This window comes from Eublepharis macularius, chromosome 17 (genome assembly GCF_028583425.1).
Source record: "Eublepharis macularius isolate TG4126 chromosome 17, MPM_Emac_v1.0, whole genome shotgun sequence".
NCBI lineage: Eukaryota > Metazoa > Chordata > Lepidosauria > Squamata > Eublepharidae > Eublepharis > Eublepharis macularius.
In genome coordinates this window covers 31331285-31355009 of record NC_072806.1, presented here as the reverse complement: position 1 = coordinate 31355009, position 23725 = coordinate 31331285, and the positions used below count along the sequence as shown (strand labels likewise).

At 46.7% G+C, this 23725-nt stretch overlaps 1 protein-coding gene across 1 annotated transcript in view; it reads left to right on the top strand.

Moving 5' to 3' along the window:
- NXN (nucleoredoxin) overlaps window positions 1-23725 on the top strand; it is a 90469-nt gene that overhangs the window by 50416 nt on the left and 16328 nt on the right. The window contains exons 2-5 of the mRNA XM_055001948.1: window positions 11082-11199; window positions 12357-12490; window positions 13095-13195; window positions 15137-15243. Coding sequence (XP_054857923.1) covers window positions 11082-11199; window positions 12357-12490; window positions 13095-13195; window positions 15137-15243 — 460 coding nt within the window. The remainder of the gene's footprint in view (window positions 1-11081; window positions 11200-12356; window positions 12491-13094; window positions 13196-15136; window positions 15244-23725) is intronic.

Below are 23725 nucleotides of genomic sequence, written 5' to 3'. Positions count from 1 at the left end.
TCTGTTGCCTGACAATTTTAGAAAGGCTCTCGTTCGCCCCTTCTGAATGTATTCCTTCACAATTCCTGTAAGGACTAAGCTCCTATCTGAGGGACTCTCTTTGCAACAACAACAACAGAAGCTTTAAACTGCCGCTTCTAGTTTAGATGGCTTTGAAGAAGGATTGTAGGAATTAAACATGGAGGCATGTCTCTGATTGCTAAGCGAACCTCCAGATTCGAAGGCAGTCTACCTTGGAATAACTGAAGCTGGCAGCCAGCAAGAGGAAGGACTGCTTTCTTCATGCTGTGGTACTTCTGAGATTTGCTGGGGTATCTGTTTGGTTGCTGTTGGATGTTGGTCTAATGGTGCAATCCTATGCAGAGTTACTCTAGTCTAAGTCCATTGACTTCAATGAGCTTAGACTGGAGTAACTCACCACAGGATTGCCCTGTCAGTGGACTTTTGGTCTAATCCAGCAGAGTGGCTTTTGCATCCTGGAAAATAAAGATTTAAATAGAAAATGTTAATCATAATATTTAATAGAACTGCCCCCTTTTGGGGATTGACTGTTGAAAGCTGGGAGATTTTGAATTGTGCGGGTGGAGGACCCAAATACGTAAAAGTTTCTTTTTGGGTTTTGGAGAAGGCTACATATTTGGTGGGAACTTTCTCTCCAAATGTCTGTGTTTCCTTTGAAGAAATAATTGTTTGCTAAATGACTGTGCCCTAGCAAAACATTACATCCTCCGAATGCAATCTGGTCATTCAGACAGCTTAAAGGGGAGGCATGACAAATATCCTTGAACCGAAAACAAAGCCTGTGGATTGGACTTCTCTGTTGCCCTGGGAGGTGATGTTGGCAAGCAGCCCTGAGCCTTTTCTAAAGCCGGCTGAGACTCTTTCAGAGTCTTAAACAATGATTCACGTGGTCCGTTTAAAAAAAAATTGTTTTAAATCAAAGAAAACAACATATATTGATTGTGTATGACCATGATGTTTAGTGTTCCAGTATCCTACAAAGGAAATCCAGTTTTCTCCAAATGTGTCTGAAGACATCTTTTTTGTCTCTCTTTTTATAAGAAGCTGCTTATGTGTGCTTGAAAAGGCAGATTCCAGAATCTCTTGTGCCTATAGAATCCCAGTGAGATGGAAAACACAGCCTTGGAGCTGTCATAAAACACATTATTAATTCAGAACCGTCGCTAACTATAGAATTCTTCAAGTATCCCCAAAGCACAATTTTAGGATATCCTATCTCAGCATGTCTTTAACAATAGTAAAACCTGTTTCCAAAAACAAGGGAGGGGGTATAAGGAGACATTTCCAAAATGCATAAATCTGTATCAGGCATTTAATAGTGCCAGCAACACAATTCTTGCAGGCTTATAGAGGTATTTTAGTCAAAGTGGAGTTAAAGCCCACCAAAATCATGGTTTAAAAGTCTTTTATATCTTGAGTTTTCTGCTTGTTTTTTTTTTAGTTCCATTCTAATTCTTGCTAGTAAGATATCTAGACAATATCAATTTCCCCTTCATGTTTATAATTTCAACCCAATAAGTTTGATTTAACTAAAACCTGATACATGTTTCACAGCGTTCCCTTTAAGCCGTAGATGAGTCACCACAATTGCAAATTTCGTTGTCTTATGTATTGTAAGACCCTTCCCTGTGTAGTTCCTGTCTTTGTGCAGGTATATTTTTTACAGAAAAGTTCTTGCAAACTAGATTACCAGATTGGTACCAGATCTGCTACTCACTGGATGAGTTCCACAGTTGTCGCAATTGGTAGGGTTGCCAGCTCCAAGTTGGGAAATTCCTGGAGATTTGGGGGGTGAAACCTGAAGAAAGCTGGAGAAAGTGGGGTTTAGGGAGGGAAAGGACCTTGGCATGGCATAATTCCATAGCGTCCACCCCCAAAAGTAGCCATTTTCTCCAGGTAAACTGATCTCTGTGGCCTGGAGACCAGTTGTAATTCCGGGAGATCTCCAGCCACTACCTGGAGGCTGGCAATCCTAGTAATTGGGGAAGTATGGGCCCCTGAGCTCCGCGTGTTTAATCTGCTGTGCAGAAAGCAGAATGATACCTGGAAACTGAGTGGCTTCTGTCTGCGTAGTCCGGTCCTGGGTTCGGGTTGTAACTTACATGATGTGTCTCTTAAGCATATGCTTTGGACATGTCCAGTTATTTGGTCCTTTGGAAGTCATTACTCATATTAATTTTGTATTAGAATACTCATTTAGTTTTGCATGGTCATAGATCCAGAGGAGTTAGCTGTGTTAGTCTGTAGTAGCAAAATAGTAAAGAGTCCAGTAGCAGCTTTAAGACTAACCAACTTTATTGTAGCATAAGCTTTCGAGAACCACAGCTCACGCTGTGGTTCTCGAAAGCTTATGCTACAATAAAGTTGGTTAGTCTTAAAACTGCTACTGGACTCTTTACTATTTCATTTAGTTTTGAGATTGTTTATATACTTTTAAACTATTTGCCTGTCTCTTGGAACCTTCCATGGTCAATGGAAATGGACCCTTGATGCCCTTACCATCTTGAAAAGATTTATACTACAGCACTGGAAAGTCAAAAGCCCACTTCTCATAACTCATTGGATTGAGGCCCTTATGAACTTAGCAACATTTGAACATATTGCATATAGATGACAATTGCATATAGACATATTTTTACATATTTGGAGACCTTTTATAGAAGCTTAAGTATAGATCTGCCAGCATTGGGGTTTTTTTTCTTTTTTGTTTTGCACAAATAAATAAAAAATAAAAAGTTTTAAAAATTAAAAAAACCCACTAGACTGACTGACAGGTAGATATTTTGCTTTATATTTAGATAGGGGGAAATCCCATTCAAATTGTTTATAGAAATGTGTATGTTGTAAGCAGGGCTCTCGGAATCTGCCCTTTTCAATTTTTGGATGGTGTCATTGTGACTTTTTTCCTTTTCCCTTTTTTGTAGCTTGGTTTCCTAATTCATTTGTTTCTTTTAGGTCATTTTTGTGGAATTGATGCAAATGAAGGCATTGGTTTTAATGGAAAGGTTGCGGTCTAATTTTGTTAGTATGTTTGGGGAGAAAGGCCACTGCAGTTTAATCCTTAGATGGGGAACCCATGTCAGAAACTGGGATTTTCAAGCCAAAACAGCATGACTGCAAAATGTGGTAGCAGCTCTCATTTTCAGTCCAATATGAGGTTGGTAGGTGTCTGGTTTTTACTGTTCCCAGGGCTTTTTTTCAGCTGGAACACGGTGGAACGGAGGTCCAGAACCTCTTGAAAATGGTCACATGGCCAGTGGCCCCACCCCCTGATCGGAGGGGGTCTCAACTCCCCTCAACTTGCGAGGAGGGCAATCTCAACTCCCCTCTGTCTGGAGATCAGGGGGCGGGGCCACCAGCCATGTGGCCATTTTCTCCGAGGGCAACCCACTGAGTTCCACCCCTTCTTTCCCCAGAAAAAAAGCCCTGACTGTTCCTATAAACATGAAGTCATACGGTGGGTTGTCGTTAGTTGCCCATTTTATTTATTTACGGAATTTATTTTCTGTCTAATCAGGGGGTCACCAAGGTGGCTAACAATTTAAAAGCAGAACATTTTTTAAAAAAGCACAAAACCAATTTAAAACCAAAAGTCAGATACATATATTCCCTTCTATGTTGCTGTGGTGGTGGGCCTGAGGAAAAGACCCTTCTGGCATGAAAAAAAACCCGGGCCTTTGTTTCTGTGCTTTTTGTATGAAGATGTCTGTGCAACCACTTTCGGCCACTCTTCCATAAATCTTGAGCCCTTTCATTTTGCAGAGCCAGGAGGCAAAGAAGCTACAGAATGGTTTGGATTCTCGTTGTTTAGCCCAAATAAAACAAAAAACCACCAGCCCTGCTGTTTTGAGTTTCGTAGCAGTATTGGAACAAGTGATTTTAAAAAAATTATGCAGAGTAAGTTATCTTATGTGGCTAAGGGGAGGCTTATTTCTCCAGGTCTTCTTTGGGAACAACGAGAGATGTTGCAGACAAGAGACAGGATTTTGAAAAGCCCTCTGGAAGTGGGGGAAGAGGCAGTAGGTCACCTTTTAGGGAGCTGGGGAGTTTTAAGTGTCAAAAGCAGGCTGTGTGTGTGTCCCTTGCCATTTGGGATTCACTTGTTAAAGCAGTTGCATACCCGTCATAAATGTGGGGGTGGGTTTGTTGCTCAGTGGCAGAGCATCTGCTTTGCAGGCAGAGGGTCCTGGGTTCAGGTTTTGGCATCCCCAGCTGAAGAATCTCAAGGGCTGAGAAAAGCTGTTCTCCGTTTGTGTCGTCAGGATCGAGCTAGTTGGAGCAACGGTTGTCTCGCTTGGTCTAAGGCAGCTTCAGTGGTTGATTAAAGAGAACGTCTGCTTTGGGAACAGGCCGTGGGTCAGCGGTCAGGCAGCTGTTTTGCATGCAGAGCTACGAAGCTGCCATATGGAGTCAGACCACCTGTCTCTCAAGCTAACACTGTGTCTACTTTGGGGCTGCATCCACACATTGCTGGATATTGCATTCTCCTTGTCCAATAGCTGTTCATCTGGAGTGTCCCAATAGCTGTTCATCTGGAGTGTCTTGTCCATGCAGGAAAACCCAGCTGTCAAGGGTTGCTGGAGATCAACATCCAAGGATTTGTGGATGCAGCCTGCCTGGTACTGGCTCTCCGGGGTCACAGGCCAGAGGTCTTTCACATTGCCTCCTGCTGCCTTTACTGCCACTGAGGCACAAGCTGGAGATGTCCCCAGTTCAGTCCACAGCTTCTTCAGTTCACAGATCTTGCGGAGCAGGTTATGTCAGAGAACTCTGCATGGCTTCTTCCACAGCAGTGTAGTGGTTTTTCTCCACTTCAGCTATCAAATGACAAGGTGGGAGGACAACCCACACTGCATGGTGGTCTAACCATGCTTGAATCTTCCTTTCCCTGTCCTTGGTAAATTCTTTCCCAAACCTGCTTTTCTCCAATTTTTTTTGGAAGAACGTACTCCAAGAGTATTGATCTGTATTGAATTGAATCGAATTCCTTTATTGGCATAACAGGACATACATGTGAACAGTCAGCAAATGGGCTAAGCCATTTGGTGAATAAATATACAAAAGAGAAGGAGCTTAAATTATATGTAGCTTTTTTAGATCTTAAGGGGGCCTTTGACTCTGTTGATAGACATCTTCTGTGGAAGAAACTAAGGGCCCTGGGGATTGAGGCGAGATTGCTTTTTTTTATATTAAAAAGCTTTATTCCAAAACCACACGTCAAGTTAGATGCTCCAAGGACGGTGATCTAACTCCTAAGATTCCAGTTAATATTGGAGTTAAGCAAGGATGCATCTTAGCCCCCTTATTATTTGATCTTTTTTTAAATGACTTGGCCCCCTTTATGAAAGGAATTGATGGTCACAATCCAAAACTAGGAACAATGCATGTACCGCTGCTTTTGTATGCAGATGACGCGGTGCTCCTGTCCGTCTTGGAAATAGGAATGAAAAGGATGTTATCTCACTTTTTAGACTGTTGTGAATTGAACAAATTGACTTTAAACTTTGATACATCCAAGAGTGTTATCAGATGGTAAGGGCAGGAAGGGGCATGTTATTCAAGGGTCCTGCTTCCAACAGCACCACTCGGCCCCTTGCAGATGCTGTTTTCCCCACTATACTACTGGGGGTGTGTGTGTCAGACGTTTTACCAAAGTTGGAAATAGCTAAATTTTTATAGTGTTATAATGATCTTTTGCAGCAATGTACTAGTTCCTCTGAATTCCCAGCTTTAATTTTTTTAAAGGTCTCTATCCCTTTCTGTTGCAAACATGCAGCTTTCCCCTTTTACCTCTGCAACAAAAAGGGCTAAAGATCAGCATTTTTTTTAAAAAACAGAGAATTTGGAAGAACTAGTATATTGTTGCAGTAGATCTTTATAACATTATAATGCTATAGTGATCTAGCTATTACTAGGGTTTTTTTAAAAATCCGTTCTGGAAATGGGGGTCATGGAGAGCAGAGGAAAGGAAAGTGTGGGGGAAACTGTTGTGTGGATGTCCCATTGCTACCACGAATATCTCTGCATTCCCAGCAGCAATGGGAGTTATATGGAGAAACATCACACAGAAGCATCTCGGAGACTCTAGCGTGCTGTTGCCTGTCAGAGTAGACAGTCCTGAGCTTGGAAGACCCATGGTCTGACTCAAGAGAAGGCAGCTTTTTGTGTTCAGTTCAAAGATTAGCAGTATAGTGCGGCAGCCAATATCTCCATGGTTATATATCCCCCCCTTATCAGTTTTTGCATGCTTGTGCATATGAAACATCAGTAATTTCAGCAGCAAAGCGCTCCTCTCCTAACCAGCTGTGCGCCTGTTTGCTTTGGGGGAGACTTTTCCTGGATCTAATATTTTACTGCTAAACCTATTGCTGGAGGAACTTTCTGCTGTTAAGGGAGGATAGAAGCATTTTCCCCGAGGCTGACGATTGCGCCATCCGAGCCCGGAATGATGGATTCCAAGCGTAATCTTCCGCGCCTCGGCAAAAGTCTCTTCCTATCCTTGCAACCTGCAGGCCTCTTAACTGAAGATGTGGGGTGGGGGTGGGGGTGAACCCAGATCCTCCTTGTGCATGCAAAGCATGTGCTCTGCCATTCAGCCGTGGCTTCTGGGGGGCAGTGGTGCAGGCGCTGCTGCGCTGTTTGCTGTGCTGTAATTCATCCCGCTCTTTGGCTTTGCAAAACGAAATAAATTGGTAATATGCAAACTGTATTTAAATTGAAGTGCTTGCAAGGCGGGTGGCTAGTCAGCTGAAAATTCTCGACAGCTGAGAAAAACCTTGTGTTTTCTCCCCCCTCCCCCCACCTCCTCCATGGTATTAGCTAGAGATCCACTGCTTTTCTGAATTTAAAAAAAAAACCTTGACTCAGACCCTGTTCATTGGTAACAGCTAAATGGGCGCCTGAGGCCCATTTCCGGCCCTTTGAGTCTGCTCTGCTCCTTCCTCACTCCAAGAACCCGAGTCAAGGCAGCGAATCAGACTTTGAACATGGATGAGTCTGTCCTTTTCACCTTTTCTTTGCCTCTGGGCTTCCTTCCACCAAGCCAAAAAGTGCCTTTCAAAGGGAAGGAGGGGTACTGGGTGCACACTGCCACAGAGCATAGGTAGAACATCGCAAAGGGAGTCCTTCGTTGTCCACCTAGAAACTGGCCAGAAGTATGTTGTGGCATCTGGAAGCATGTCCCTCTGCCAGGGGCTGCCCGCCCTGGGGTTTGGTCGACATGTGCAAGGGCAAGAATTAGAGGCAGCTGCAAGACATGTGAGCTGCAGTCCTTGCTGCTGAGACTGTATGTATCATGGCAGAGCAGCGGAGGGTGCAGACTGTGAGCTGAGAAGCACCTATCCCACCCACCCCCCATCAATACTCTCTTTGGGCACAAACCTCTGCTTTAAGGCAGAAGCAGCCTTTAGCAGAGAAAGGGCGCTGCTGCCTGGGTCAGCAGAATCAGAGGTCTGGCCACACCCTGATCTGTGGTATGGCTCCCCCCATGTCCTGCCCAGTTGTGCATCAGTGGCTGCCCCAGAAGGAATGGAGACATGCTCAGGATGAGACATGTGGCAGCCTGCAGGGGAAAGCGGTGGGGGGGGGCCTTAGGGCTGCCGTTTTCTGTGGCAGCTCTGCACTTTTGGACACACCATGGTTCAAACTCCAGGGGCCTGTGTCATTTGGGCCCTAAAAACCAGCCATGAGGGGTGGAGGATGTGGACTGAGGCTGTGGTGTGCATTTCTATGTATCCTAAATTAGGGTTGCCAGCTCCAAGTTGGGAAATGCCTGGAGATCTAGAGGGTGAAACTTGGAGAAAGTGGGGTTTGGGGAGGGAAAGGACCTTGGCATGGCATAATTCCATACAGTCCACCCCAAAAAGTAGCCATTTTCTCCAGGTGAACTGATCTCTGTGGCCTGGAGACCAGTTATAATTCTGGGAGATCTCCAGCCACTACCTGGAGGCTGGCAACCCTATCCTAAATGCCTGCTCCTGAGATGCTTTAAAAGTAGGCTTCATTCCATGCCTGCCTCCCCCCTTCCTACCTTTCCCCCCCCCTTCTGGGGCTGAAAACAACCAGGGGGGGCAGCCTTGATTGAGGAAACAGCCTGGGAGGGAAGAGTTAATTCCCTCTCTCCCTTCCCAAATGTCGTGGCCCCGATCCAGATAGGGCCGTGGCTGTTTTTCTGGGCCACATCCCAGATCTGGAATAGGTTTACCAATCTCCAAGTGGGGCCTGGAATTCTCCCAGAATTGCAACTGAGCGCCAAGCTACAAAGATCAGTTCCTCTGGAGGAGGTGGGCAGCTTTAGAAGCAAGACTGCATGGCATCTCATCTCTGTACAGCTCCCTCCCCTCCACAGTTACCACCCCGTAACCTCCAGGAATTTCCAGGCCAGTGTTGGGAACCCTAATCTATAGTTCGGATCACAAATTTCAGGATATTGTGTAGTCTGAGGTTTGGTTCCACCTTTAAGCAAGCTTGGAGATGATAATGTAGGCCTGTCTCAGATTTGTTGGAAAGGATTTGTTGGAAGTTCTAGAAAATCTCTCTCTAAGTTCTAAGCATGCTTCCATTCCTCTCCATTGTAAAAAGGGCCAGAAAATTGCTGCTGTTTTTTTCTCCCCACCCCCACCCCCTTTCCTTTTGGTTTGAAGCCCAGTAATAATCTAAGTGTCGAATCCCTCTTTTCACCAAGGGATTTATTAACAAATAGTTCCATCGCAAAGCACTCGGTAAAAATGTAGCGGTTAAAACCTCACAAACCCCAAAGTACTCAGCTTTGACGTGATTTGAGCGTAAATCCCTTCAGCGGAAGGGGTGACTGTGGAGCTTTCATTTTCCTGACTCAACGTCTTGCTCGCCTTGGCTTGCAGTTTCCTCCCCAATCTTCTCTCCCTCCCGGTAAACTTGACCTTGCCTCTCTAGAGACGCTCCAAGATCGAGTCCTCCCCTTGCTTCTCGGCCTGTGAACTTGTGCCACATTGGCCCGCTTGTAATGTGAAGCTCCAAACCCTCTAAGCCAAGAAAGCTGATGTAACCCTGGCCTTCGTCTGGCTCGGAGGTTGCCAAGTCTGGCCAAATAAATAGAGGGATTTTTCCATCTTAAGTGGACACTCCAGCGGCTCTCCGCTGACCATCTGCAAACATGTACTGAGGTGCCTCAAGACCGCGGAAACTCTCTTAAAAATCCCCTTTTGGCCTGGGAACCATCTTCGGTGAACTGTGGGCTTGATTTTTCTCTGGCACGAGTGGTATTTGAGGGAACATGGCAAGGTTGCATTTCCCAAAGCTGCTCTCTTCAGTACTTGAAGCGGATACCTTCTTGCTTTGAAGGGGGAATCAGCCACGGTGCGGTGATGTCGCCTTAAAGACTACAAATATACCCAGTTTTCTTTTCATGCGTTGTCACTATGAGCCTTTTTGCCCATATTTTTGTCACTGCTGTTCTCGGCTTACAGGTTTCTCTGATGCTGTTTATATGATATATACAATTTACATCATTCTAACGCAGTTTATGCACAAAGGGCACAAAAATGGTAATGCTTCTCTTGAATTTTGTTAGTGTGGTTGGGGAACGGCAGTCTTGAGCTGAGTAGAGGGGACTGTAGTCAGAAATCGAGATTTTCAAACTGAAATGTGGTGTTCGTAGCCAGTTTTCGATCCTGCAAGCTCCATTATGGTACGGCTGGTTTTTATCTGGGGCTGTTGGGGAAATTGGTGGTAGTCTGTGACGTCTGCAGGGCCTTTGTTGGCCCTGGTACTTGAGGGAGTTGCTTCAGCAAAATAAAAGAGATTTGCCTCTGCCCCCGAGGAATCTAGATTTTGATGCCGGAGGAGGCAACAGGGAATGGAAGGGAGAAGGGGAGGGACGGAGAAGGGGCGTAGATGCCCGCCAAAGGATGTGGGCTTAGTTTTTGTTTGGGGTGAGGAATAAGGAGTTACTCCCAAGGCCTCATGCAAAAGGAAGGAACGTTTTCACACAAGTGTTCCTTAGAGAGTCAGCTTCCCTCAAGTTTTGATGGGAAATGTAGTTCTTGCAGCTTGGCTGGTCTTGCACATACCTGGTTGATGTGCACACCTGCCTTATAGACTATTAGCATCACCTACTCCAACTGGCAATGGCCTTTCAGGATCCCTCTGAACTGAAAGAGCTTTTGCCTGAGACCCCTTAACGGAAGATACCTTGTGCATGTAAAGCAGGTCCTCTGCTGCCTTGAAAAGGGCCATGAGCCCCTCTAGCTCATCTTGGCTCCTTTGACCAGCTGATGTTCTTCAGCCTTTTACATGACATGCGTTAGCTGGAGGGGCCAGGGATCGAACATGGGGCCTCCTACATACTCTGCCACTGTTGGATGGGAGAGACATGGGAAGATGATCCATAAAGATAACCTCCCTCCTTTCCTTGCTTCCTTTTATTTAGTCATTAAACCAATTCTGCCCCACCTTTCTCCCTGCACAGGGACTTACGGTCGATTCTTTGCCCACCCTTCATCTGTGAGCCAAGCTACAAGTGACGCCTGACACAGGTTGGACACTTGTCAGTTTACCTCAAGTTTTGATGGGAAATGTAGGCATCCTGGTTTTACAGCTTGGCTCTCCATTACAGCTGCAACACCAGGACGCCTACATTTCCCATCAAAACTTGAGGGAAGCTGACAAGTGTCCAACCTGTGTCAGGCGTCGCTTGTAGCTTGGCTCTGGGTCTGCTTTTCACAGCCTGAGGCTGTGGTTGAGGCATGGGCGAACTGTCCGACCAGCTTTCCTGCTGTGGCCTTTTTTGGCCCGTCTTGCTCTGCTCGTTCAATCTTGGTTAACCTTTCTTGTTGTACCCCACGATATCTGGGTGTCAGAGTGTACTGTTTGTGAAACTACAAATGCCATATCGTGGATAGGATGGTTTTAACTTTTGTATTGTGGTTGTTTCCATTTATTCCCTATTTATTGTGCATTTTTATGCTTTTTCTTTTATTGTACTGTTGTTGATGTTGTAACCTGCCCTGAGCCCGCTTGCGGGGAGGGTGGACAATAAATCCAATAAATTAAATTAAATTCTCCCTCCCCTTCTCTTCTAGTTGAAACTCTGGAACAAGTTCCGAGTCTCCAACATTCCCTCGCTGATATTTATAGATGCCATCACTGGGAAAGTTGTGTGCCAGAATGGCCTCCTGGTAATCCGAGACGACCCTGAAGGTAAAATTGCACATGCAGCGTATGTAATCCTCCTTGACTGCCCTGGTTTGGCCAGAATTCTGGATCGTGGGGTTAACCAAAGCCCAGGTGGCCCAGGGGCCTGCCTTCAGATATCACTGCAAATTGGAGACCGATTCATGGTTTTTGAAACAGGGGAACTTTCAGTTGTACCCAGGCATGAGGGCAGCCAGAAAATGTTTGGTTTGTGCCCATCACAAATGGTTTTGTTGTAACATCTGGAAGGAGAGATCTGCAGAGGTTGTGGTACTATGCATCTACCTGAAATGTGGAATTCCCTTCTCACCCCTCTTTGCCTACCTCTCTTTTTGCCAAATGTTTCCCCAACCCCTGGTCCTTAATTTGGTGCCTCAAGTAAGCAGGTCACAAGCTTGGGGATTGTTTTATTCATTGTCTGTCTTCTGTGCAATCCCACATGGGATTGCGCATTCGCAGGCCTGCCAATCGGCAGTATGGCTCTTGATCCTATGTGTGCCTTCACAGAAGACATCAATGAATAGTGGTTACAGTAAGTGCAACTCTTTTTTTTTCTTGCACCGATTTAGTGAATTGTTTTACCCACGGCAAAATTTGACAGTATCTACTTTATTGGCTGTAAAAGTTTTATTTTTTTAATCCACTACTAAAGTTTTATTCTTAGCGGCAGTTTAAAACATTCTTAAAAGTTGTATATTGCATTTTTAGAATTTTACTGCTCATGCTTTTATGTTGTGTTATGATTTCTTTACTTAGTTTAATTTTGCTTACGTTTTTGTGCCTGTTGTGTATTTTATGTGTGTGTTTATTTTATGTGTGTGTTTGCCTGCAATCTGCTGCCAGAGCCTTGGCTGTGAGCCAGTGTAAAAAAAAAAAAGCATGTATTTCCTGCGGCTTTAGCCAAGAAATTTACTGTGGAACTGTCACTGGCTGAGAGAGGCTGTTGTCCAAACATGTACCCCGGATTCCCTGGGTGGGTGTGCACACAAGAGTTCTGCAGCAGACCGCCTTGATGCAGGATGGGTGGGGATTTTTGAAAATGGTACCTCTACGTTGTGCAGAATGCTGCCAGGGATTTCTTTGGAAAGCAGGAGAAGCTGGTTGGGGTGCTCTATCACACTCTTGCTTTTCCTTCCCTCCGCTGTCTTCTCTACCCGTGCCAGGTCTGGAGTTCCCGTGGGGTCCCCGTCCCTTCCAAGAGGTGGTTGCTGGTCCTTTGGTCCAAAACAAAGGCCAGTCTCTTGACAGCAGCACACTGGAGGGCTCCTATGTTGGTGTTTACTTCTCTGCACATTGGGTAAGTCGGGATCTGACTCTCAAAACTGAGGAGGGGGGTTTGGGGGAATGTGGGAGGATGCTTGGCAACGTGGCTTGTCCACAGTGAGTGTTTTGGCAGCCCACCTGCTTGCGCTCAGAGAATCCGGAAAGAGGACAACCCACCCCCTACTGGTTGTTGTGGATTTTCCGGGCTGTATAGCCGTGGTCTTGGCATTGTAGTTCCTGACGTTTCGCCAGCAGCTGTGGCTGGCATCTTCAGAGGTGTAGCAGCGAAAGACAGAGATCTCTCAGTGTCAGAACCAGATTTGAGTTTGACACTGAGAGATCTCTGTCTTTTGGTGCTATACCTCTGAAGATGCCAGTCACAGCTGCTGGCGAAACGTCAGGAACTACAATGCCAAGACCACGGCGATACAGCCTGGAAAATCCACAACAACCATTGTTCTCCAGCTGTGAAAGCGTTCAACAATATATCTACCCCCTACTCTTTCCCAGTTTACCAAAAACTTTCCCCACATCAGGAAGCGATTTCCATTCCCTGGAGGGGACCAGGCAATTGGCTGTGGATCAGCCTGACTCAATGAAAGTACTTCAGCATCGTTGCTGCGTCTTTTTTTTGGCAGTGCCCTCCCTGCAGAAGCCTCACTCGTGTCTTGGTGGAATCCTATCGGAAAATCAAGGACGGGGGACAAAAATTCGAGATTGTCTTTGTTAGTGCAGACAGGTAATGCCACTTTTGTGTGACACCAGTGAGGGGAGTGAATGGCAAGTTGCTTTTGGCTGGGTGGGGTGGATTAGTGGGTGACCTGTTCATTGTATTTTGAGAAGCTGACAGAAGACAGCCAGACAAGCTAGAGGCCGGAATGTGCTTTTGGGCACATAATAATAAAAATAACATAATAATAACATGCAATTTATATAACAACCTTCAGGACAACTTAACGCCCACTCAGAACTGTTTACAAAGTGTGTTATTATTATCCTCACAACAATCACCCTGCGAGGTGGGTGGGGGTGAGAGGGCTCTGAGAGAGCTGTGATTAACCCAAGGTCACCCAGCTGGCGTCAAGGGGAGGAGTGGGGAATCAAACCCGGCTCTCCAGATTAGAGCCCTGCCGCTCTTAACCACTACACCAAACTGGCTAAACTCCACATTCAGTGGAGTTCAGGCACCCTCCTAACCTCATATTTCATCTTAAATAAAAAGTCATGCAAGTTTCTAGCCCCTAAGTCTTCAGTGAGAAGCTTGCATCAGGAAATGGCAACGTGCTTTCAGCTCCAGAAGCCAGAGGGTGGGGGAATTGGATGCGCAAGTAAACACTGGTGTGCTAGAGCAATTTCCCCGCTTGTGATTTTCTTGGAGTGGTCCATTGCCCTTCTCACAGGGCTGAGCTGTAGCAGCCAACTGGCAGCTGAGTCAAAATCATTGATCCGACAAGCAGGCCGAGGCAGCCTGAATGGGAGGCGTAGGGAGACCCTCAAAGTCAAGAAAGTAGTGTAGGCAGAGTGAATCACAAAGGCCATGGCTCAAGGGAAGAGCACGGCTTTGAATGCAGATGGTCCCATGTCTTTCCTGGAGTAAAACTCCAGACCAGCTCCCGGAAGGTCTGTGGTTCAAGTAAACCTAGGCAGATCATGAGAGGGAGGGCAGGAAGGGTTACATCAGTGCTAAGTTCTCATGGCCCTTTCTTACATGCCCAGGGTAATGCTAGTCACCACTTTGGGATCAGGAAGCAATTTTCCCCAGGCCAGTTTGGCCAGGGATCCTGGAGATTTTTTTGCCATCTTCTGTGCATGGTAGACTAGCACTAATTACAACTGTGTAGTAGGAGAATTACAAACATGGTTGTAATTATTGTTACTCGTACATTTAACATGTGGTCCTTTTTGTCGTAGATACCTTCTGTGCATGGAGCAGAGGTCATTGGGTGTGTGTGAGGGGGGCAGAGGAGGTAGTTGTGAATTTCCTGCATTGTGCAAGGGGCTGGGCTAGATGACCCCGGAAGTACCTTCCGATTCTATGGTTCTAAGTCCACCCCTTGCTTCCTTGCCAGAGCCTGTTTCAGTGATACCGAAGAACTTCCAAATAGCTTTTAGCATCTTTTTCCTGCCTCCCGACTAGCATGGTTTGTATTCTGCTGCTCTGAAGAAGTGCAGAACTTGGTTAGGGATGTAATGCATTATGGATAGGCAGGAACAGGGTCATGGGTATTCCATGATTTTTTTTTTTAAAGTACCAAGGAAAGGGGAAATTCTAGAGCCTTATACCCTGAAAATCTCATTGGGACTTTAAGGTGCTACTGGACTTAAATCTTGCAGTTCTACTGCACATCAAAATAGGTGCCCACCGGAAACACTTTTTCAAGTACATCTTCACAGTCCTAAAGGGCTAGAAACTTGCTTTCTCATTTTAAAAAAAAGAAATAGAAGCAGTGATTCTCACTTGGTTCTCACTTGGTTCTCCCTTTTCCTTGATGCCTGTCTATCCATACTGCCTCAGTCCTTTCCCTGTCCTGAATTGTAGAATCTCTGTTGTAATTGGGCAGGAGGGGAGGGCAGCTGCACCAAAAGGGCAGAATCTGGCCCATTGGCTTGTAATGTTAAATCCAGATTTGGTTCTGTGTTGGATCCGTCATGCCAGTCTCCTTCCTTTTGATCCCTCTAGGTCTGAGGACTCTTTTAAGCAGTATTTCAGCGAGATGCCCTGGCTGGCAGTCCCGTATGCTGACGAAGCCAGGCGCTCACGTCTTAACCGACTCTACGGCATCCAAGGTAGGACAAAAAGCACAGGTGATTACAATCAGTAGCGGGGGTGTTTTCAGTCTCCTGTTTGCTCATTTTCGTACATCCTTAGATAGAAAGATGAAGCAGATCTCTGGGGTTCTGTTTCTTGAGCACCACCAAGAAATGGTGCCTAGGGCAAAGTTCTGTAGAGGAAGGGGTGCAGCTAGGGAACAGAGGAACGGGCTGGGTTCTTTATGGCTCCCTGTAAGTTCTATGGGAGAAAGGCAGTAGGCTATAATCAGCAAAACTGTTGGGGGGGAGAGAAAAGTGGCTTACTGTGCCTCTACTGAAGATCACAAAGGTAGTGTGTGTGTGTGTAAAGTGCCATGAGTCGCAGCTGACCTATGGCAACCTCATAGGATAGTTCAAGGCAAGGGACAGATAGAGGAGGTTCCCCTTACTTTGTGTAGCAACCCTGGACTTCCTTGGTGGTCTCCCATCCAAGGAATAACCAGGGCCGACCCTACTTAGCTTCCAATATCTGACAAGATCAGGCTAGCTTGGGTCATCCAGGTCAGGGCAGATAATTTTCCCCTGATGGCTGCCATCCCTCTGTTGAGAAAAAGTAAGACACTGCAGACCTGCAAGATTCAGCTCATTGGGGGTGCAGGCAGCCGTAATTCTTGGAGCAGCAGCTTTCGAGGAGGTATTCCTTGTCCCTTGCCGCTGGAAGGTATTCCTACTTAGCATCAGTTTTCAGGAATGTTTCTGTGGGGCTGAATGAAATGCAATCTCCAGAGTTTCTGTTCTGAGACCTGGCTGAGTGGAGGGGTGACAAAGTTCTGTTGTTATTCTGACAATGTGCCCTGGAGGTGTGTGTTTAAGGGGAAAGCAAGAGGAGGGGGAATGTAAACCAACCCAAAGAGCTTTATCTGGGTGTGCCTGAATGCTTCCATTCACTGTACAGGGGGAGAAAGCATGTGCCTCTCTTCTCTTCCCTCCCGGTTAGTTCAGGGCCCAGGATGCCTCGTTTTTTGGTTACCCCAGAAGTAATTGCTGCCTAATTCCAAAAAGTGGGGGATTACAGGCTTGTTTTAAAGTTTTTCTGAGAAATTTAGGTGAAATGCTTCAAACACCTAAAACCTTATTGAATGGATTTTTCTTTGGCCCTACCCCTTCCAGAAAACTTAATTGGGTGCAATTTGGGAGGGGGGATAGTTTCAAGTGGGTAGCCATGTTGGTCTACAGTAGAAGAGCAAGATTTGGGTCCAGTAGCATTTTAAAGACCAACTAAATTTCCGGGATATGAGTGTTCCAGAGTTTCAAGCTTTCTGATAAAGGGAGCTCTGACCCTTGAAAGTCCATGGCCGTTTCCAGACGGCTGACCTGCACCCGGGACGTCGCGCCACGTTTCAGATAGTGCCAGGGAAAATGCGAAATACCGTGTTTTCCCTGGCACGATCCAAAACGTGGCGCGATGTCCCGGGTGCAGGTCAACCGTCTGGAAACGGCCCATACCCGGAAATCTAGTTGGTCTTTGAGGTGCTGCCAGACCCGAGTTTAGAGGGGTGGGATTTTAAATCCCGAATGGCTCTTAGAAACACCAAAATAGCAAACAATATCATAAACAATGTTTGCACCGAAAAGGTATTAAGGAATTAGGAATAAATTAGTAAGGAGGCTAAATGTGAAAACAGTCATTTAGAGCAGAAAGCGCAAATTGTCCTAGTTTCGTCTGTAGTACCTCCTTTAAAAAAAAAATTATGCTCATAATGAACAACAGGAAAAAAGGGGCTAATTCAGACCTGGAGTCCCCATCCCCACCCCCCTGGCCTGGTACAGAGCCAAAAGTCTAACTAGAGTGTTGTGTTCAGCCCTTAATGTGCCAGGAGTACTCATGGACAAAGCCACAGTTTGAAGTCTTTTACACTGGCAAATGTCATTTCATTTGAAGCCTGTATTTTCTCAAGGAAGGGGAAATAGCCTTCTCTAGTCCCCCCCCCCTTAATTGTGCCCTAGTAATTCCCGGAGGATTCTCCTTGGATGACTTTCTGGGGACTCAACCAGGCTCACTGTTCTTCTTTGATTTTTCCACTAGTGTTGCGTGGGAGCCTCAGCTGTCTCCAGGCTGGATCAGCAGGGTTGGGGCATAAGCATTTGAAAAGTCTTTCCTCCCATGGTGGCTTCTTGCTCTCAAGCACAGCCTTCATATGAGGCTTTGAAGCAGACTAAGATGCCCTGAGGTGGTTCCTTGGCAACACAAAAGGGACACCCGCATTGCTTGCCCTGTGTCTTTTTGGAGGATTACTTCAGAGGAGAACAGGGAAAAAAAGGACAGGCAGTGTGGTGGCAGCACTGGACCTTGACATTTATCAGGAGAAATGCAGATTTGGAGGGAGAACAAGCTGTGAGTGGAGGTGTCCTGGGTTCAAATCTCACTTCCATCTTGAGCTCAGTAGAAAGAGAGGCCTTAAGGAATCCAGAATCTGACCATGGGGATAGATCCAGGGGGAGTTAGCTGTGTTAGTCTGTAGTAGCAAAAAGGTAAAGAGCCCAGTAGCACCTTTAAGACTAACCAACTTTATTGTAGCATAAGCTTTCAAGAGCCACAGCTCTCTTCATCAGATGCATCGTCTGATGTATCTGACGAAGAGAGCTGTGGTTCTTGAAAGCTTATGCTACAATAAAGTTGCATCTGACGAAGAGAGCTGTGGTTCTTGAAAGCTTATGCTATAATAAAGTTGCATCTGACGAAGAGAGCTGTGGTTCACGAAAGCTTATGGTACAATAAAGTTGCATCTGATGAAGAGAGCTGTGGTTCTCGAAAGCTTATGCTACAATAAAGTTGCATCTGACGAAGAGAGCTTTGGTTCTCGAAAGCTTATGCTACAATAAAGTTGCATCTGATGAAGAGGGCTGTGGTTCTTGAAAGCTTATGCTACAATAAAGTTGCATCTGATGAAGAGAGCTTTGGTACTCGAAAGCTTATGCTACAATAAAGTTGCATCTGACGAAGAGGGCTGTGGTTCTTGAAAGCTTATGCTACAATAAAGTTGCATCTGTCGAAGAGAGCTTTGGTTCTCAAAAGCTTATGCTACAATAAAGTTGCATCTGATGAAGAGAGCTGTGGTTCTCAAAAGCTTATGCTATAATAAAGTTGCATCTGACGAAGAGGGCTGTGGTTCTTGAAAGCTTATGCTACAATAAAGTTGCATCTGTCGAAGAGAGCTTTGGTTCTCGAAAGCTTATGCTACAATAAAGTTGCATCTGATGAAGAGAGCTGTGGTTCTCGAAACCTTACAAGGCTGGTAGGAAAGTACTGAAGATCAAACTACTTGTTCCGTTACATGTTCCAAGGACTTGCGGTAGGATGCCAGCTGCGATTTCCCCATGGCAACTCAGTTTAGAAGTGCTGCATGGGCCTGATTCAGATTGGGACAGTAGCATAAGAGAAAAAGGCTCCCGTTTCCAATCCAAAATGGCTCCAGGAGGGGGTTATATGCCCAGGAGACGGGGCTGCATGCATTAAACGTAATATGTCATTTGGCCCAGAGATATAATAATCTCAGCCTTGCAAATAAGGAGCCAAAATAGCCTCCATTTTTCAAGTGCTTATCTGCGGAGAGCAAATAGCCCCAGAAAAGCAGTCAAAAGGGGCTACTTGCAAATCTGTGTCATGTGGAGCATGGCTGAGTTGAAATTCTAGCCAAGAACTTTTTGACAAGTTGTGCTTTGCTTCAATTGATCACTGAATTACACCCAGAGTCTGTGTGGTTTAGCAAACTATTTCCACCAGTGTCCAGCAAGATATTACTGAGAAGCCCGCAAACAGGGCTCAGGCAACAACCCATTCCTGTTCTTGCCTTCAGTATCTTGTACTTAGAGGATGGAGATTGCGTCTGATTCTGGAGGTTCTATTTAGCTGTCAAAACTGGGAGGTGCTGTTACACTCTCTTCCTCCATGAATTTTGTGTGTAATCCACTTTGAAAGCCATCAAAGGCAGAAGCGATCACCATGTCTCATGGGAGAGAATTCCATAAACTGAGTATATGATGTATGAAGACTTAATTAATGGGCACCAAATTCAGGACAGAAAAAAATAATGTACTTGCTTGAACGGCACATCATTCACCAGTGGGATTCACTGCCACAGGATGTAGTAATACTCATGACTTTAGAAGGCGGTTAGACAAATTCATGTATGAGAGGTCTGTCGGTGGCTATCTGCAAGGATGGCTAAAAGAAGCCTCCATGTTCAAAGGCAGTATATCTCTGAATGCTAGCTGCTGGGGACTAAACAACTGGGGAACGCTTTGGCCTCTGACCTCTGGGCCAATGCTGTTGACCTTCTGGGGCATCTTGTCAGCCGCTACGGAAAGCAAGTCTAGATGGACTGTGGGCCTGACCTAGCAAGAACTTTTAGAGACCATCACCTTCACTGGCTACAACTGTTATGGGAAAACAGCTCTCATTCCACTTTCTCCATGCATCTGACGAAGACAACTGTGATTCTCGAAAGCTTATGCTACAATGAAGTTGGTTAGTCTTAAAGGTGCTACTGGACTCTTTTCTATTTTGCTACTACAGGCTAACTGGATCCATTCCACTTTCTGTACTCCATAGGTAATCGTAGAAACCTCCCTCATGTTTCCCTTTACTGGCCTTTTTAATCCAAACTGAAAAGCCCCCCAAACTCTCCATCCTTTCTTCGTAGGGAAGGTGCTGCACCTCCGCCCACCCGCTCTGGATCTTTCTCTGCATCCCTTTGAGATGGAATGGCCAGTGCTGTACGTGGCACTCCACATGCAATCACAGCTTCTCTAAAGCCAGCTCTGGCGTTTCCTCCGCGAGTCACTCTGTGTGTTGAATCAGGCCTGGGGACAGGAAACGAGACGATGACCCCACCCTGTGGTGGTTTTTGTCTCTGGCCAAGAAGCCACCCTTCCCACTCTGGGGGTGAGAGCAGCAGCGGCTACCACACCCAAGCTCGTCAGTCAGGGCCTGTCAAAAAGGAGCCACAGGACAGAGCTTGCCTGGCTCTGTGGGCTGATGCAGGAGGGGCGAGCTTGTGCCCTGGAAACCCTTCCCAGTTTGAGGCCCTGAACCAATTTCTGCAGGGGATTTGCGGATTGCACCCTCCAGAAGACCAGCAGAGGGGAAGCAAAATCAGTGGATGAAAATGAATCCCCTCCGTCGATGCATTTAAAACGGTTTTTAAAAACTGGGTTACAGCTTACAACTAGTGGTTGACGTGGGGTATCAGAATTCACAGAATGCCCTGGCAGTTTATTCCTGATTCGTGTGCTAAATGGTTAGCCCTGAAGGTTTGCAAACAGGGACCTCTGAAGAGCCCTGCTGGATCAGGCCAGGCGTCGTCTGACCCGCCACCCTGCTTTCCGCAGGGACTACAAAAGGCTCAGGCCACAGGCCCAGGACCCAAAGCCTCCTCCAGTTGCCCCCCCCCCCCACGAACTGCCATTCAGAGGTATACTGCACCTGAACCCAGATGTTCTACTCGGCCATCTGATAGAACAGCCATTAATGGACTTCTCTTCTGTGAATGCATCTAGTTCAATCAATTTCTTAACCTCCTTTTTATTGCAGTGGCTTAAAAAGTGACATTATCTGAGTGCAGCCCCTGGTTTGAATCCTGCCAGTATCATAGATTCTGTAGAAGGCCTTAGGCAACCCACTATCTCCCTATTGTTGGCCTACCTTGTAGGGGGATTGTAAGAATGACTGAGGTCAGCGGTGTGTGAAGATCTTGGAAAACCCCAAAGGGGCTGGGGTGGCTGCTGAGTCCTCCCCCCTGTCCTTATCTCTGCCATCCTCCCTTAAAGTGAGATGTGTGTCATTTCTCCCCCACCCCTCCTTTCTCTCTTCTGCATCTTCTCTGTTTAGTCCTGGGGAGGTTCCAGGCCTAGTCCAAAATTGCTGAACTCTCGCCCTCCTGTGGCAACCAGAGAGAGCCAAGCAGTCTGTCACTCAGCCCTCCAGTGGCAGCAGGGAAGGGGCAAGGAAGGCCTGGAGCAGGCCAGGCGCCAGGCACTGGAGGCCCGCCCCCCCCACGCTAGCTGGCTATTGGCTCCAAAGAGATTGTATTTGCAAATGCAGAGGGAGGAAAGACGAGGCCTGAAACAGAGACTCGTCCTTTGGCCCCACACAGAGAAACTCAATTCCAGGACAGCTGAACGGCAGGTGGCTACGAGGGCCAGGCATCCATCAAATTTTGATTCAGGAATAGAGGCAAGAGCAGAGAGAACGGCCCTGCCGGAAGAGGAGACTCAAGAGGGCGTGCATCTAGCTGGTTGGCTGAGCCGTGGATGAAGATACTGAGTACGGAGCTGGAATGCCCCCACCCCAACCACCCAGTGCTGGGCTTCCTCATCTGGCTGGATCAAAGCAAAGCCCATATACGCTAGCCTTGCGGTAGTGGCCGGCCAGATGCCAGGTTGGGCTGTGAGCGTCCACAAACAGGGCATGAAGGGGAGGGCCGCCCCTTGCTGTTTGTCCCAGGCAGGGGGTGGTGAGACGTAGGCTACTGCTGACCACGAAGTTTCCATTTAGTTGTCCTGGGTGATTGCAGTGGACACACCTTGCCCTTTTAACGATAGGGCCTCCTGATGCCCCCCCCCCCCAGAACAAAAAGCAGGGCATTGAGTGATTCCACACACGTTGGATAATGCACTTTCAATGCACTTTATCCATCGTTTGAGGTGGATTTTTTGTTCTGCGCACAAAAAAATGCGTTCCAAATGATCTATAAAGAGGATTGGAAGTGCATTATCCAACGTGTGCGGAATCACTCCTAGTGGCGAAATCCATTCCCCTCTCTTATTTCTGGCAGCTGGACTTCCAGCTAGCATTCATGTGACCGCTTATATGGCTTTTTGTTTTTACTTACTAAGTGCTTTCCCTTCACTGTGTTCTGCTTTCACAACAGCTCTGTGAGGTAGACTATTGGATAGGAGGGGCTGTTTCTGGGTGCCAGCCAGTCTCCTTAATCCGCCATGTATTTATCTAAGATAGAGCATAAAAAAGATGCTGGCACGGGATCAGTGCGTTCTTTTACAACCAGCATGCCAGGATCATGTTCTAACTTGACTTAGTGGATATTCTCAAGCCCACAGCACTTCTTAAGCATGCAGCTTTTATTTATTTAAGAGATTTTTAAAAGCAACCTTCCTTTTCACGGTAGGTTCAGTTTAAACGTGGCTCGATCCTTTTTTTCTGTTTCTCTTAAGAGTGGTAAAAGCTCTGTGGTGGAGAGAGAAAAACTGTTGGTACCACCTCCGAGATCAGGGTTTCCCCAACTGGTATTTGAGGATCGCTGGGAATCCGCAAGAGCACTCTCGGGGGCTGCGAGCCCTTTATAAGCACAGAAGATGAGTCCTGTCCTGTCCATCTGGATAACGTGGCAATGTGGCCCCCTCAGTTTTCTAGGATGGAATCTGCTTCCCCTTCTTTAAAAGGGTGTAAAAGAGTAAAAGAGTCCAGTAGCACCTTTAAGACTAACTAACTTTATTGTCGTGTAAGCTTTCGAGACCCACAGCTCTCTTCGTCAGATCTGACGAAGAGAGCTGTGGTTCTCAAAAGCTTATACTACAATAAAGTTGGTTAGTCTTTACTGTTTTGTGACTACAGACTAACACAGCGAACTCCTCTGGATCTATGACCATGTTTTTTTTTGTGAGGCAGGTCTGTTTCTATGAGCAGCTCTGCAAGTTTTTTCCCAAGGAAGTTCCTTGCTGCCTCCCGCACAAAGTCCCTTCCAATCAAGAGGTGAAGTCAGGATTTCATTTTGCTTTGAAAGTTGTAGCTGATGCGGTTCTTGCTATTAAGAGGACACCAGAGGACAAAGGCCTCTGTGGCCCTTGCGGCTTGCTGTGCACTTTGAAAGCGGGCAGCCTGGCATGTGGTGAGCTGGCAGTGACGGGCATGGAAGTCTGCAAAAGCGTTAGAATTGAAATGGGCAGAGCTTTTTTTCAGCTGGAACGCGGTGGAACGGCATTCCGGAACCTCTTGAAAATGGTCACATGGCTGGTGGCCCCGCCCCCTGATCTCCAGACAGAGGGGAGTTGAGATGGCCCTCGCGGAGGGCCATCTCAACTCCCCTCTGTCTGGAGATCAGGGCGCGGGGCCACCAGCCATGTGACCATTTTCTCTGAGGGCAACCCACTGAGTTCCACCACCTCTTTTCCCAGAAAAAAAGCCCTGGAAACGGGGGAGACCGTGGGTTGCTACTGGTTGAGAACCGCTGTCCTGGCTGAACCAGCGCTCCGACTTGGTACAAGGAGGCAGCTTTGTGTGGTCCTTTGGGTGTTTGAAACTGGGAGGGGACCGTGGCACAGTGGCAGAGTCCACGCTTTGCATGCCGAAAGGTCAGCCCTCAACAGCACCTCCCATTAAAGGCTGGTGAGAGCCAGGAAGGGCCTTGGCTGTTGGCCCAGCTCCAAACAAGCTCCCTTCATAACCAGTGGCAGGAGTTTGTCTTCTTGGTGACATTCCCTCCCCCTGACCAAGGCTGTC